The following is a 17938-nucleotide window of genomic DNA, read 5'->3' as shown; positions in this document are numbered from 1 at the left end:
GATGTTATTCGAATCCGGTTCGTATTCGATTCGAATTCGATTTTAAAATACGAATCGAATCGAGATTCGAATATGGCATATAATACGAATACGATTTTGAATCGAGTAATTCAACTTTTATTCGAATATAATATGAATACGAATGCTAGCAAAAAAAATAAATTATTTGAATTATTCGATTCGATTAACTTAAAAATTCGTTATTCGATAATTCGATTAGCACACCTATCCACCACAACATCATCACCTTTTTAGCCATGTATCAAGTTGTATTGAATATTGATTAGGATTTTCTCACACGGTGTTTTCATGCGAACCAAACCTAGTTCCCTCATTCTCGTCGGCAGAACAACATTCAGTCCCATAACCGCAACATAGAAAGAGGAAAACAAACATTAAAAAACTTTTGTGCTGTTTGGAATGCGAAGTCTCATAAATAAAATGAAATTTTACCTATTTTTCCATTTAAAGTTATAAGGCATAACTTTCACAGATCTTACATTTGCACGTAAGATTGGTAAAATTATCATGGCAATTGTGCTAAAAGCTGTTTCACGATAATTTCATTGATTTAATATTTTTTTGTCAGTGGTACGAAAATCCGAGTATAAAGCTCAATTGTCATGTATAAATCCTTTGTAAATATTAGCTTAATCACCGTATGTAATTTACATATTTTCGTTTAGTTTGTTTCAGCTTGAGGCCACTTGTACACAAGTCCATTGGACCTATGGAATAATGGAAATAATATAGAATGCATGAGACTTGCAATATAAATGTTACACACTAAATCTTTAAAAAAAAAACATTTCACCAACTCTCACTTTCTCTCTACGTTATTTTCTTTCTTACCAAATATAGTAAATAACAAACACTCAAGATTCGAGATCCATGTTTGTTGTATGTGATTTCCGCTAGCTTACAACAATGATTGATCCAAAAACAAATTGTGAGATCGGTTCGTAGGACCTACACCAGGGAAAACTATGAAGGTTTGAAATATTGATTTTGTGTAGCATGCACATTTGCGGACCTAATCTTTAGGTAGAGGGTCAGCTGTCCTTTGTGAAAAAAAAACAGTGGTGTGTATGTGTTAAAACTCAATGGATTCCTGTAAATTGACATCGATTCTGTAGCATTTCAAGAACAATAAAACAACCCCTACGGAATTTCCTAAAAAACATAACGACCCATGTCGAGTTTCGAGAACGACCCTCATGAAATTTCGAGACCGACCATGATTAAAGAAAATTTATATACTTACAATTATAATTATATAAATGCATATAAGTAATTTATATAATTAAATTTGAGTTTAATAAAAACAAATTTCATACATTGAAATTTGAAACCCAAATGTCAAATCAATATATATCTAATGTTTAAGCCCAAGTTCCAAACTCCCAACCAAATCTATATTTAAAATAATTAAAAGAAAAATTATGATGGCACAAGTAATACGTCGGGTTAGTTCAACGGATTAAGAGCTTTAATCTTAACGATAATATTTCGGCTTTCTGTATATATTATTTTGCTCACCAACTTTATTTGAATTGGTGAATCGTTTATTGACTTTAGTTCTTGTATTAATCACCGTAACCGCAAGCGTTGAAAAATGCTTTTTGCAGATGACTTACGTTAAATTCGATTTGCGTAATCGAATGAGTGATGAGAATTTAAACGATGGTTGTATTTGTTTCAATGAGAAAGACTTGCAGTTCTAATGAAGTTTCACGTCTTGTTTTGTTATATGATATTTTGTTTAAAAACACGATTTGATATGATCAGAATGACCGAACCAAACAAAAAAAATTTATATACTGATTACCTGACCCGAACAAACCGAATCGAACCGTAAAAAAATTTATATAGAAATAGTCAACCGAATATCGACCCAAAAAATTGTCAAAATCCGCCACTGCATGCATGTCGCATAGGATTATTGGATTAATAATAATAATAATAATCTATTTGTACTATTAAAGCAAAACAATTCCTTCACATGTCATTTAATTAAAATAACCAACTAGGATGTCAACTAATACTATTACCATTTATAAAATTAGTAACAAAGGGCTATATAGGGGCGTAGGGCTGATGCTTAAGTTTGTATATATTCTTTATAATTTTTTTAATAAAATTTTGTCAGGTGGCCTCACTGTTACCCAAAAAATATATATACTTCTCTCGTCCTATTAAAAGTGTCCATTTTCTTCGTTGTCTCATTACAAATGTTCACTTTCAAAATTTAATAGCAAATTTCTAAGTTTACCTTAAAACACACAACTAACGTTAATAAACAACAAAAATAATCGTTCAATCTACCTTACTTTGTGCTTTTTAAACCATAACACTTAAAAATGGAAGGAGAAAGTACATTTTATGTATGTATGTATGGTGGCTATTGTGTTCTCTTCTATTACTTCCAAATCTCCGTGAAGATAAACCATTTCGTCTAATACTTTAACCTTATTCCATCTTCTACATGCTTTGGCCTCCAAATGTGTTTGGATCTCATCTAGAATCTTATCTTCTACATTCGGGTTTCTAGCAAGAAGATAAAAGAACCAAGATAAGGCACTAATAATGGTATCTTTTCCTGCTGCCATGAGATTAACTAAGGTGTCTCTTAGAAATTTTGTGGGATCTAAAGAAATGCCACTTTGATCTGTAAGCTCTTTCATGATCATTGTGAAAAATACGAACCTTTCCGCATCATGGTTCATGTTATTGTACTCCCTTTGTTTTCCAGCCAGGCATTTGTATATGAATTGATCAAGATTTTTCCATGCATCGCTCAACTTCTTCGCTTTCCCTACTCTAAGAATATGTTGCACCTTCCAAAGAAACCGGGGCGTAGCAAGCCTGAACAAAATAGCTTCTTCACCATCTGTGAAGGCTTTTGAATATGGGATGTAAGGAAAATCAAGAGACAAGCTTTTGGGGTCAATATCAAAAAGTATTGTGCATGCGTTATCAAACGCAAATCTTTGAAATATGTCTTGCAAATCAATCTGAGTGCCACACACACAAATAGAACCAAGTATAGGGACAAACCCATTTTCCACTTTGTTCCAAACAATGGTTTCCATGTTATTATGAAATCTAGAATGCTTGAGTATAGAAAATATAACCTTGCGGTTGATCTCCCAAATCTTATCATCAGAATTGAGAATTAAATCTCCTGACATCAAAGATCTCACGAACTTTGTCTCCTTTAGGATAATTTCTAAAGTTTTTGCTTAAAATGTGGTGGATGTTTAAAGGATCGGCGATAAATAACGTGTCCATATTGGCAAACCAAGGGCCTTCGAACATGACTGTACCGTGACTTTGTATCAGAATTTCGGTGGTGTAATCATGGAGTCTGTGAGCGTTTGCAAGTATCCCTGGTAACATACCAAGAATTGGCCAGTTTGTTGGGATAAAAGTTATTTGTTCTTTATGCATATACATAATTGTTAAAATTGAAACACTGAATAATAGAAAGAGACAGACAAAGTATTCAAGAAAAGCCATGAGGAGGAGAAAAGGTATGAGTTTGTCTTTGGTTAGATTATATGGGACAGTGAGAAGCGGTGTCTAGTGTGTACGTGTAATAATGATAATGCTCTTTGTCAGTAATCTGAATAAGCCAAAAATATATCTTCTTCCTACAACCATATCTTGATTTAGTTAAATTCTGACGTTCAATATTCAGTTTTTCTGGCATTAACTTCCCGTTACTACCCATACGATACAAGATGCTCACTTTGCAAATAATTTACGTGGCAGACATCTAGAATTTTTTTATATGTGACGGTCATGAGCTCAAAACCACAATCATCTCCATAGAAAAAGAAAAGGTGCCGTTTAAATATTACTATCAGTTTGAGAGAATGTTCTTAGGTTTAAGTAACACTGATCATAAAGTTTAAAATAAATTTTTTGTTAACAAAAAAGAAAAAGAAGAGAGACAACAGTTTATATGTATAATAACCGAGAGTTTTGGTGTCGCAAGGATACCGTAAGACCACTTGGTGTCTTGGTGGTACCTTATTGTTGCAAGGTTTTTTTTAGTTACGGTCCGTAACGAAAACCGACAGAAGGCCAAATTTTATTTGGTTTTTTTTTTGTTTTAACTTTGGTATTGTAACGGACATGATGGAAGCTGACCGAATTCACGCTTTTCTTTAGTTCCAATACCATAACATACGTAATGAAAACTGACCGAATGTCGATTTTCTTTTATTTCAACTCCAGTACCCTTAAGGAACATGACGGAAACGGCCGAATTGCATAGACTCACCACCTCAATCTCCGGGTCGACAATGGTGTTTTTACCAACGCTCGAGTGTTACCGACCGAGTCCACATCAACTTTTATAACTTTTTTTATTTTAATTTCGGTACAATAACGCACGTAACCGAAACCAATCAAATTCGCACTGGCTTGCCGTTTCAAGACTTGGAACCGACAACACTTGCTTTTAACACCATTTGTGTTTTTCCCATATGTACGGCTCAGCACGCCAGGTAAAATAAAACTCAGGTTATTTATTTTTAAGATTAAAACCTATAGTTTGGCAACACAAGCTTTTAATTGGACGATGTGATGAAACCAGTTTGTGCAACGTGAGCTCTCTCTCTCTCTCTTCCTTTTAGGTGCCTTATTTTTTTTATGTTAGTCTCCACATTTGTGTTTTTTGTTTCGTTCTATGATTTGTTTTAAATACGTTAACTTGACAAGATTATTTTTTCGGTTAGCTTTGATACCGTCACATATATGGTCATTGTAAACGTATCTAATGTGAGGATTGGATTTCGTGATAACGATATAAATCGGACAAGAACACATGAAACACAGAATGTGAAAAAACCCTTTAAATGTGGCCGGCGGAATCAACCACAAGTAGTAAGATGCTAAATTAGAAAACAACAAACCCCAAATTAAACTCAAAAAATTTACAACTTATCTTGAAACGGTGATTTAAAATGATATAATTTTAAAATATAAGATTTCGGTACTGTCTACCTCTCGGTAATCCATCTGTAATTATAAAGATAAGATTTCGGATGAAATTTCATTTATATATTTTGATTATAAAAAATAAAAATGTTTGTAAAAATAGTTAACTTATTGTTGTTTTCTTATTATTTTGTTTTTTTAACAACTATTTATCTAAAACATCTTTTCACGCACACACACAATCAGCCATTAGTTCACAAACAGCCGAACACGTCCTCCCCTTCCAAAGTTCGGCAACTTCACAAATATACGGCATCAGCCCAATCTACGACAGGTGATGAGTTTCTGGTTTTGGCCCTCACAAAAATATTGGTGCACAGGAAAACCCTAACAACTTAGTCTACAAACAGTAATCCCTATTTAATATATCACAAACTATTCTACATTTGTTTACAAAATGGCATGTTATGTTCACCTTGTATAAACATGAAGACCAGTTTTTGTTTTCGTTACCCATATAATTCATTTGTATCATATGCATGTGTAGATATATTTTATTGTTTAACTATTTATGTAACAGATTAATTAAAATGTGCGGCTAAGTATATGGAAGTTTACCTTAAATATATATAAAATTGAATTGTAGTACTGATAAAAACAACTTTTAGAAGTAGTTCTGAAAATATATAAATAAAAAGTTATTATATATATTATTTTTAAAATTATCCCATACGTACTTTTGTAATATAAAGTTTCTCAACTACGGTCGTTTTCACCTGAAGATAAAAGGTAAGATAATCGGATGGGTTATTGATAATTCGTGATTTTAATGACTATTAAAAAGACAAATTAATTTAATAGCCTACAAACAAAAACATTATATTTCGTTTTCGCCATCTTTTTTAACCCTGAATCTTTTATGAAACACAATTTAATTTACTCATTATTTGATGTATTTTAAAGAAATAATATATTAAAATTTAAGTACTTTTACATACATATATAAAGTTGGGTCAAGTTATTCTATTAATAGTGATAAAAAACAAGAATGATGAAAAAGATATGTAGAATAAAAAAAGCTCACAAAATTAATAAAAAAGTATAACTTAAAATTAAAAGGAAACTGATAAAAGTAAAAAAAAACAAAAATGTTTTCTACGTGTTCATCGTTCTCAAAATAAAAAAAAATGTTTAGTGGAAAAGATCATTGTGTTTTTTTTTGAACGACCAACTAAGTAACGCCGGGTACTCCGTACGCGGCCTCCATTGGCTAAAGGTAGCCCGAGCCGACGATTTCGGACGGGCGGAGCCCTTAGCGGTCCACCTATTGAGGGATTTCCCAGATAAAACCCGACCCCCACGCCCGCCAAACGGCACGACAGCGAGGAGCCGGTAAAACCGGGTGAGATCAAGACTCAAACCCTGGCAAGCCAAGGTCATCCCTCATATCTCCCATATAAATTGGTGATAGTGAGGTTTGAACCCTCTACCTCTCACTAATAAAGTGAGTGCTCTACTATTGAGCCACAACCAATTTATATTCTAAAAAATAAAAAACACAAAGAAATGAGAAAAAACACATCTTTGTATTTTTTGTTTATTTTTGTAAAATTTGTGTTTTTTTCTCATTTCATTGTCTTTTATTTTTCTTGATATGGTGTTATGTTACTCAACATTTTGGTATATTTTGTTTAACAATGTGTTATAATTTGCGATCTATTGTGTCTTTTATTATTTATCATTGTGTTTTTTTCATCGTTTTATCTCTTTTTTTTCTTGACGTTGTGTCTTTTTCAGGGTTTCTTTTAATTAAAAATACGGGGAAAACATTTTTTTTTGTTTTTTATATATATTTTTTTAATTTTATTTTGAGTTATGAGTTTTTTTATTGGTTTTCTTGAAATTCTTTTTGAGGGAGTTTTTTTAGACCACAAATTTTTCTTCAAGTTATCATTTTTGTTTTCCTTTGTATTTTAACATTTTCCATATAAAATTAAGCATTTAAGTCTATGTTATCATGGGGATCAATTTTTTAGGGTCAAGTTATTGTATCAAAGATGACAAAAATAAAAAGAATTTCTGGCCTAAAAAAAATCCTCAAAAAATTAATAAAAAATCACAACTCAAATATAAAAAAAAAAGAAAAATTGATTTTAAATAATCCCAACTATGCCCTATTGATAAATAACAGTCCCAACTTAACACTTGTCAGGTGACGATTTCAACTAAAGATGCATTTGTTTACAACGATATGCGACAAACGGATGGTTAACTCCGTTAGTTTGATGCTTACGTAGCATGCCTAGTGGTCAAAAAAGATTTACGTGGCAGCTTATGTGGCACCAATCTTATATCTTTTACTTCCTCCGTCCCATTATAAGTGTCCTAGTTTGATTTTTCAAGTCTTTTTTATTTAACTTTGACCAACAATATTTTTGTTTGTCTATATAATACTTGATGTAAAATATATGAATAGATTGGGTTTTAAATGTATTTTACATTGATATAATTTTCATCAAGTATTATATGACACGAACAAAAATATTTACGATCAAGGCTGCAAAAGAAAGACTTGAAAAGTCAAACTATGACACTTATAATGGGACGGAGGGAATAAAAACAAACAAACAAACCAGATCTTCAGTTAACCCCCACCCACCTTTCAGATTCAATAACTTAAAACAACCGGCCACCATCACTCTGCTCACGGTGGCCGTCGCCGCCGCCGCCCTGATCGCTAACAACCACCACCACAATGCAGCACCCACGTCGTCCATTATCTTTAACCATCATCTGATATCCCGTCATAAATCACCATCTCAAGACCATAGAAACAAGCAATCAGAGCATCAAATGTAGGCGCCTTTAGGCGAGGATGTGATTAGGGCAAAACTCTGGCAAGGTTTAGAACGGATCTGGGTTTTAGATCGGAAAAACGATTTTGGGGGTTTTTGTGAGTTGTATGTCCCCGGAGTAAGGGATTGAGGTTCTGACGAGCTCAGAAGTGGTGGATGATGTTCCTTTGAGAATCTAGGGAAGAAACTAATCAACGAGGAAAATGATGTTAGAAATCCGCCGGCAAGAATAAACCCCCAAATCTTGAACTTTGAATTTGCTAAACTAGACAATGGTGCTAATCTGATGTGTGAAGAAGAAAGGATATGGTGGTGGTGAGTGGCGGCAGAAAAGAGGTAGAAGAAGAAGGTGGTGGTGGTGGTTGCCGGTTTGTGTTGGGTGTAGGGGTAGGGGATGATGAAGAAGAGTGGTTTTCCACATAAGCTGCCACGTAAATCTTTTTTAACCACTAGGCATGCCATGTAAGCATCAAACTAACGGAGTTAACCATTCGTTAGTCGCGGACCGTTGTAAACAAATGCATCTTTAGTAGGAACCCTCACCAGACAAGTGTTAAGTTGGGACTGTTATTTACCAATAGAACATAGTTGAGATTATTTAAAACCAATTTTCCAAAAAAAAAACAAGAATGCTAAATAACTAAAAAACTAAAATGTTTCTCCCGTCTTCCTCGTTAAAAAAAGATACAATGTTGAGGAAAACAGTCATTTTGTATTTTTATTTATCATTATATTTTTTGTTTATTTTTATTATTGATTGTGTCAATTTTCCTTGAAATTATATCTTTTTTGTTTTGAAATTTTGTTATATTACTCAAAATTGTTTTATATTTTATTCATAATTGTGTTATATTTTGTGATCTGTTATGTCTTTTTATTTATCGTTTTTGTTTATTTTCATCATTGTGTTTCCCCTGACAATGTGTCCATTTTGCCTCTCTCTCTCTCTCTCTGAACAAAAACGATGAAGGAAATATTTTAGTTTTTTTTTTACTTTTTTTTTAATTTATATTTTAAGTTATGATTTTTTTTCCCACGCCTCCTTTTCACTTTTCTCATTTTTGTCTCTTGTTGTATCTTAACCTTTTTCAAAGTTTCTAAGAAGTTATTAAGATTAAAAATATCACAAATGACATTTCATATATTTTTTGTAATGGCCAAGGAATCCTTTAAATGAACTACTAGTTAAATTCACCGTATCAGTATACACTTTCTTTTCGACTCGGGGAAACCCTCACCTAAGGGAAACACTCGTGAACACTTGCCCGAAGACAGATAAAGTATAAAACTCGTTTAGTTCAATGATTCAACTAGTGAATGCTAACCATCTACATGCCTAGTCTTCTATCATTACCCAATATGAGAGCAGAAATCGAACCCGAGTCATATAAAACACGAAGTTTCACCTTACCACCCTACCACGTTTACTAATTAAGGACATAAAAATATAATTAAGTTTGAATTAATATTGGAAATTATGTCGTGCAACTGAAAACCAGGTTTAAACAAAAACACTAAAAAAACTTAATTTATTTAACTTACTATCACAAAATTGTTAAATTAGTCGTACCCAAAACTTATCGACAAGGTATTTTGATCGAAAATTATAATAAAAGAGTGTGTTTTTAAACAAAAATCAAATTAAATTAAAAGAATAAAACAATATTTCTTGAGGCATGGGGTGTCAAAAATTAAATAGTATTAACAATGTTCACCAATTCTTTTTTGGGGGTCTAATGGTAGGAGATTTGTATTCTTAAATGACGACCTAAATTTAATCGTTAGAGCATTCTCATCCAATCCTTCATATTATGTGAGGGAGTGTTTTTATAATTTAGAGAATGATTTATGGTGTTGTGAGTAAAGAATTTTTATATTTTAGAAAACGTAGTGATTTTTCTGTATATTTGAAAAGCTACTGTGCACCCTCTATAATTTTTTTTTATATTTTGAAAGTGGTTGTGAGTGAAGGAAAGAGAAATGAATAGGGATGGCAACGAAACCCGAACCCGATGGGAAAACCCGAAACCCGATATAAATGGGACGGGTTTGGGATTAGTTTTGAAATTTTTCGTGGGTTTGGGATTTCTAATATACCCGATTACCCGACCCGATTACCCGATAACATAAACACATTTACCCGATTATATACCCGATGTACCCGATATAGCTTATTATATTATATATATACTATATTCTAAATATATTAGTTGTCGGAACTTGTTTATGTCAATTATTTGAAACATTTTATCTTTATGGTAAAAATCTTTGTAATCGATTAGTTATCTTTTGTCAAAACCCGGTAGAAACCTAGCGGGTTTTGAGCCGGGTATACCCGACGGGTACTTTATCAAAACCCGATAAGAAACCCGAAACCCGATGGGAAAACCCGACGGGTAATTACCCGATTAAAACCCGACGGGTTTGGGACGGGTTTGGGATTGACTTTTATAACCAGGTATGGTTTGGGAATACCTAAACCCGACCCATTGCCATCCCTAGAAATGATAATGATAAAGGTATAAAAAAGTATTATTTAATTGAAAAATAGAGAGAAAATGTAGTGTGTTTTAGTGTAATTTTTGATTTAGGGATAGGGTGTTGGATCGGAATGCTCTTATTAGAGTATTCTCATCCTACCCCTTATATTATGTTAGGGGTGTTTTTATAATTTAGAGAGTGATTTATGGTGTTATGATTGAATAGTTTTTATATTTTAGAAAACGTAATGATTTTTCTGTATATTTGAAAAACTACTGTTCACCCCCAAAAATTTTTTAATATATTTTAAAAGTGGTTGTGAGTGAAGGAAAGAGAAATGATAATGATAAAGGTATAAAAAGTATTATTTTATTGAAAATGAGAGAGAAAAGTAGTGTGTTTTAGTGTAATTTTAGATTTATGGATAGGGTTGGATGAGAATGCTCTTAGTGGGCATTTTAGTTGAATACTGACCATGAATAATTTGAGTTAGGCCCTATGAGGTTGTCAGTTTGAATCCATAGCCCACCAGGGTGTAAGTCCCACTGTGTGTTATGCCAAAAAGTTCTACTCTTGTGGTGGAAAAATGATTGTCATGTGACAAACAGTGGTATCGCTTCTCGGGAGAATACTCAAGCCAAACTCTGAAGCTAGAGCATGGACCCGGTTAAAGCAACATAATCTAACCAGAATGAGACAACAAGACTATTCAAATTGGAGAGTGCGATGTCCTTACACAAAATAAAGTCGTCGTTCTAAAAGAATAGCATTGCTCACCTTGTTACATTTTAATACCAAAATAATGTAATATTCTTTATTTTCCCTTCTTTTTAGTGGCATTTTTTTTAATATCTTAAGTAAATTAAATCTTTAACTTACAAGGATACGAACTTATTACCACACGTAAAGAAAAAATAAACATTATGCAATTAGATCACTAGTTATGAGTGAATAGATGTGATATTCACAAAGATTTTGCACGTAACCTTAATTTAAAAAAATAAATATATAAACTACATAAATTGTTACAATATTAATATTAATATCTTTTTAATACATTTATAAACCATCTAGCATAGGGTTCAATTCTTGTAAAGTACAGTATTTAACTATTAAAATAAAATAAAATTTTAATATACTATACATCTCTTACTGTTACTATTATTAAAATACATTGGAAACAAAATCAGAAACTTTGTATCATAATACTTTATTGAAGTGTTATGCAAATGGTTCTAGTGGTGGAACCCAAAATGCATGCTGCAACCTCGAGATGTCATTTTCGTAGATATGGACCTTATGGTGGCATGTTGTTTTTGGCAATCAGGACCCTGTCATAAACCTAACGTTTTTTCTACGAAAAGACTGTTCTACCCTTGCAATTGCAACCATGTGGTTTTATATACATGCAATTTGGACCCTCGACCTGATAAAATATTTTTCCTCCAACAGCTTAAACCAACGGATGTTGATTTTTTCTGGTTGATTGTCTATGACCCGTTGACTCAATACAGACACAATGTTTGACCCATAATCTTGATTACGTATATGGTTAACCAATTGAAAAACAAAGTTTGACTTTCCTAAGTCAAAATATGACTTTGCACAACATTAACCAACTAAAACTCAAGGTTTGACTTTCCTAAATCAAATTATGACTTCGCACAACATTAACCAATTGAAACACACGTCTGACTTGCCTAAGTCAAAATGTATACACATATACTCAAATGCATGCAACACATACACATACATACCAATATACATACATACATACATACATACATACACACACACAGATGCATGCATATATGTAAACACACAAACACATACATATCTGCATACATATAAACACATATATAGCAGACCATTATGCCCAAACAGTTTATTATTTAGCATATAAACACACACAAACATTGTTTCTTAAACTAAATATTGGCATTGTACTTATAAAGATAACCAAACATTGCATTTAGTTCTTCAAAAACCTAATTACTACTTATTATAGATTATAAGTACATAGATACATACATATATGCATACACATATACACAGACATAGATACTCAAATACATACACATGTATACACAAATACATACATATATGCACATACACATAAATACACAAACACAAATGCATACACAAACACTATACTAATGTGAAATAACACTTATGCCCCTACACATATACTAACTAATTATTCATAGAATTTAATCCACCCTGAATCCGGTCAACGAGGCATTAACCCACATTACCGCTACAAATCAACGGAATTGATTTAGCTACGATTAATAGTCAGATTATTCTATTAACAACTTTTAATTCAAGAATCAACCAACAATTATGAAAATGACAGTCACCTGAGAGAGTGGCGTTATCCACAAACAACTCGAGTATCCATGTCATTGAGTTGATGATGATGATCAACGGGGGATGACGGAGCTGAAGATGGTGGTTACGGGGGATGACGACTGGCTAGGGTTGTAAATTGTTAACTGGGAGGGGGGTGGGGTTAATATCGACGGGGAAGGAATATGGAGAAAATAGACGGATTTGACCCTCTGCTTAACGGAATAAACTAACGGGGATATGACGAAAAACCAAAAGTGAACAAAAAGTGTCACCACATGCCCGTATCTGCGAAAATGGCACCACGGGATTTCAACCTGCATTTTGGGTTCCACCACATGAACCATATTTGCAATTAACTCTATAAACAATAAACATCTCAAATAGCCAACCTATACATAAATGGAGGGTTAATGGATCAAACATATAACGTTCACACTATAAAATGACTTGTATGTTCAAGCTTTCATAAATCATTACCAGCTTCATCCACCCAACAATCCTTCATTAATCTGAGCCAACTTTTTCACATCTGAGCACTAATTTGATGGAGAATCTGGGAAGATCATTCCCAGGACATTCACCAAACGACCCATTTATTGAAATTCATGAAGAGAAACACTTCCCTGGCGATACCAGTGGCCAGATTACCCTGAAGGAGGTTTGGGTCTGGCTCAACGATGTGCCTAGACCACGATCAGCTGGACAATGGTCTACCCATAGCCGTCGCAGCAATACTGTCATTGGTCGTAGTGGAGAACAAGTGTTGTTGTGTTCTTCAAATGGTGCATTCAAACGAAATTCAACTTTAATGAGAACGAAAACAAAATCGAGGTTATTGGATGAGCTGGAGATTGAGTACCAGAGATCCGCCCAAAAAACACCAAGATCAGGCCATCAAGGGAAAGGTACTTTTTCTGATTTTGAAGAAGATGAATTCTCATTGTTTGATGATATGCCAGAAGAGTATAAAGAACTAAGGTATAATAAATGGACCTTACTTCAATTAACCAGCTTGATATTTATCATTGCTGCTTTAGTTTGCACACTCGCAATCCCCGATTTCAGAAACAAGAATGTGTATGGTCTTGAATGGTGGAAATGGGAAATTATGATCTTTGTTGTGATATGCGGGCGATTAGTGTCTGGATGGGGGATTCAAGTCATCGTGTTTTTCATCGAACGAAGCTTCATGTTAAGAAAACGAGTACTTTATTTTGTTTGCGGGTTAAAGAAAGCGGTTCAAAATTGCATTTGGCTTGGTTTGATCTTAATCGCTTGGCAATGCATATTCGATAAGAAGGTCGAACGAGTGGCGTACGGGAAGAAGGTTTTGCCGTATGTAACAAGGGTTTGGGTGTGCCTTTTGGTGGGAACTATAATTTGGTTGTTCAAAACTTTGCTTATTAAAGTACTTGCTTCTAAATTCCATGTTAGCAAGTATTTTGATTGGATTCAAGATTCATTGTTCAACCAATATGTTATCGAAACTCTCTCGGGTCCACCCGTGAACGTGATTCAGCAAGAACAAGAGGAGGAAGAATGGATGATGGAAGAGCTTGAGAAGCTTCAAAATGCGGGTGCAAGTATGCCGTTACAGCTTAAGGAGAATATGCTTACGGGTAGTTTTAAAGGCTTTGGAACGCCGGTATCGAGCAGGGGAAGGACGGGTAAAAGTGTTGGTGGTAGTCCTAAGAAGCATGAGAATATTGGGATCACTATTGATCACTTGCATAGGATGAATAAGAAGAATATATCGGCTTGGAACATGAGTAGGATGATGAATTCTATAAACAGGAGCATGTTGAGTACTTTGGATGAACAATTGGAAGATTTTGCTTGTGACGGTGATGAAGATGAGGCTTCCACGCAGATAACAAGCGAAAAGCAGGCTAAAATTGCAGCAAAGAAGATATTTTGCAATGTGGCAAAGCCTGGTTCCAAGTAAGTGCTCATAAATGTAAGGGTGTTAAATGGGTGGTTGGTGTTCGTGGTTAACGTGTTGAACCTGACACGAATAAGAAAGTGACATGAATTCAAACACGACACGAGCGTGCATGAATGACACTCATTCACAGGTTGACACGAAAAAGTTCTGTTTAACCAAAAGATACACTTTGTTTTCAAATTAATCCTTAAAATTACACATTTAAAAGTTACAAATGTATATTAATTTTTGAGTTACACGTTTAAACTATAAAAATATAATATTGATCATTTTGTCTATTATAATTTGGCGAAAAGTACTTAATTAGCTTTAAGTTATGTCATAAACAAATTGCTTAAAACGATAGATGTAAAATGGGTCAGGCCGTGAATAACTGGTTTAGCTAAACCTATTTGCTATTTCAAATAGAAACTAACCCAAGCCGCTAAACACGAAGTCACAGAATAGGTAAAGCTTACATTAGTAACTTTAATCAATCTTATTACTCTCCTAACAAATTCAGTTCGCAAATATTTGTAACTTTATTGATTTGTTTTTTACAGACATATTTGTATTGAGGATTTAATGCGGTTTTTGGACAATGACGAAGCTTTAAAGACATTTCGACTCTTTGATGGAGCAAGTGAGACTAGAGGAATTAGCAAACGAGCTCTTAAAAACTGGGTGGTACGGTTTCTTCTTATAGATCATTAACAATTATATAATCAGTATATTAAAAACTTAATTAATTTTCTAGGTTAATGCATTCCGAGAGCGTAGAGCTCTTGCACTATCACTCAACGACACAAAAACAGCCGTCAACAATCTCCATAAAATGTTGACTGTGTTTGTAGGAATCATAATAATCGTGATATGGCTTATAATCCTTAAAGTGGCAACCACCCATTTCTTCATACTTCTATGCTCACAACTAGTTGTGGTGGCATTTGTATTTGGAAACGCCTCTAAGACAACATTCGAGGCCATTATTTTCTTGTTTATGAAGCATCCGTTTGATGTAGGTGATCGATGTGAGATCGATGGTGTTCAGGTTAGATTTCAAAAGATACGAGAAAACCATATTCTTTTTATGTTTATCGGTTGTGATTGTTTTTACTTATTAAACACGCAGATGATAGTTGAGGAGATGAATATATTAACAACGATCTTCTTGAGGTATGATAATCAGAAAATTGCGTACCCAAACAGCGTCTTGTCTACTATGCCCATTGCTAATTACCATCGTAGTCCTGATATGGGTGATGCCAATGATTTCTGCATTCATGTATCAACTCCTGCTGAAAAGATTGCTAAAATGAAGGAAAGGGTTACAAGGTAAGAGAAAAAATTCATTAGATGACGTTTACATCAATAACAAAAGAGAAATTATAGAACATTAATAAATTTATGAATGAAAAGGAACCACACATCAACTCTCAAAACTTTGTATAAAGACGCAATTTTTACTTATTATTATATATAATAATTTAAGAGTTTGGTGCCGCAAAGCTCGTAGTGGACCACTTTGTGGCACCGGAATGGTGGCATTTTGCTTTGTTTTTTTCCGGCATGTAATGAACGTAACGAAAACTGGCTGAATGTCAATTTTGTTTTTGTTCTCTTTTATTATTTTGTTTTAGTCACGATACAGTGATGGAAACCAACTGAATTCGTGTAGACTCATCATGTTTTGTATTAGTTCCAGTACCGTAATGAAAGCCGACCAAATACTTATTTTGTTTTTTTAGTTCCAGTACCATAACAAACATGACGAAAACCGGCCAAATTTGTGTAGATTCACCGCTTCAACGTCCAATAATTGTTGGTTTACTGATGATCGAATTTTGCTGACCGACGCCACGTCATTAGTCTACCCCAGTTTTTTTAATTTTTTTGTTTTATTTTTTGTCTTAGTTCTGGTACAATAACACACGTAACCAAAATCGACCGAATTCGCTTCGACGTACTGCATCAACGCTTGAATTTTACTATCGTCCGGATTTTACCGTCCTGCCCAGCGCAAAGCGCCGGGAAGAACACTTGTAAAAAAATTAAAATTAATTTTTATCATTTTTAATGTATACATAACTTTGGACTGGTGTGGCTGCAGCTATGTCGAGAACAACAGTGAGCATTGGCAACCCGGGCCGATGATTGTAGTGAGAGATGTCGAGGACTAGCATAGGCTCAAAATATCAATATGGCTTTCGCACCTAATGAACTTCCAGAACATGGGAGAAAGGTGGAAAGAAGAGCTCTTCTAGTTGAGGAGCTAATTAAGATTTTCAAAGATCTCGACATTGAGTACCATATGCTCCCAATGGACATCAATGTCCGCGATTTACCAGCCTTGGGTTCTAATTGACTTCCTTCAAATTGGACAACTTGTGCAAATTGATATCCCCCTTGGTAACAAAAAGGGAGTTCTGAATCGTTACTATACGTTTATACATGTACTAATGATGTAAAATTATGAATAATCCACTGATTGTTGTTGGTGGTACGTTTCTGCGATCACCTCTGTAACTTAAGTGATATGCCCCTTGTGTAACTATAGTATATGTGATATCATACATTTAATTAAAAATCTTTAAGAGAAATTAATTAAATTCTTAATGGACTACAAAGACTTAACAGGTAGATAAAGTATAAGAACGTTTTCATAGAAGAAAACTAAATTTGGTAGCTTTGTACAAAATCTTGAGAAAATGAAATTTAAAGGTTAAAAATGAAATTAGATAATAAAATGTAGGAAAGTGACTCACTTTTTTATTTTAACATTTGTTGGAAACAAGCTAGTACAATACCGTGTAAAAAAACGCACAGAGTAATTTACATGAATCAAGCTAGTCGGTGTTTTCAACGAGTAAATGTCTTCTTATAATACTTGACATGAGTCTCCAATGTGAAGAGGTATGCACCCGCCTTAACATCGAGCGGGGCGGGTCAACCCACAAGATATAGACAAGAGGCTTGAAATCAGGATGTCATGAAGACACAAAGCCAAAACCTATGCGCGTGGCGCATATCACATATGCTCACGCATATCACATATGTTCACGTCACATATGTTCACGTCACATATGCTCACGCATCATATATGCTCACGCATATCACATCTGCGCGTGGCGCATATCACATATGCTCACGCATATTACATATGCTTGCGCATATCACATCTGCGCATGAAACATCTGCGCGTGAGAATAAAGAGAAGACCTCGCGCATCCCCAGGATAGGCGCATATCACACATGCACATAATCAACCACGTCCTTATCCAAGTCAGGATAAGGACAACCATGATTGTGCTCATCAGACAACCTTCCAGAAGGTATCCTTTAAGGAATAAAGAATATGCTGATGTTGACAGCTGCCAAT

The 17938-nt window shown here is 34.1% G+C and overlaps 1 protein-coding gene and 1 pseudogene across 1 annotated transcript; one reads left to right on the top strand and one right to left on the bottom strand.

Moving 5' to 3' along the window:
* Positions 1-2354: 2354 nt before the first annotated feature.
* Positions 2355-3191, bottom strand: LOC143576202 (noroxomaritidine synthase 3-like). Its single transcript, XM_077060351.1, has one exon. It carries the CDS (start codon positions 3189-3191, stop codon positions 2355-2357), a length of 837 nt encoding a protein of 278 aa, XP_076916466.1.
* A 9329-nt stretch (positions 3192-12520) lies between these two features.
* Positions 12521-16957, top strand: LOC143576205 (mechanosensitive ion channel protein 6-like; annotated as a pseudogene).
* The last annotated feature ends 981 nt before the right edge of the window (positions 16958-17938 follow it).

The sequence above is a fragment of the Bidens hawaiensis genome, unplaced genomic scaffold, assembly GCF_021521415.1.
Source record: "Bidens hawaiensis isolate Kalapana, Puna unplaced genomic scaffold, B.hawaiensis_p1.1 tig00028024_1, whole genome shotgun sequence".
Classification (NCBI taxonomy): Eukaryota; Viridiplantae; Streptophyta; class Magnoliopsida; order Asterales; family Asteraceae; genus Bidens; species Bidens hawaiensis.
Note: the sequence above shows the minus strand (reverse complement) of the source record. Positions and strands in the feature narration are given on the sequence as shown.

What these genes read in the sequence shown, in the direction of transcription:
- LOC143576202 (XM_077060351.1), bottom strand. Translation starts at nt 3,191, where the DNA reads ATGTCAGGAGATTTAATTCTCAATTCTGATGATAAGATTTGGGAGATC.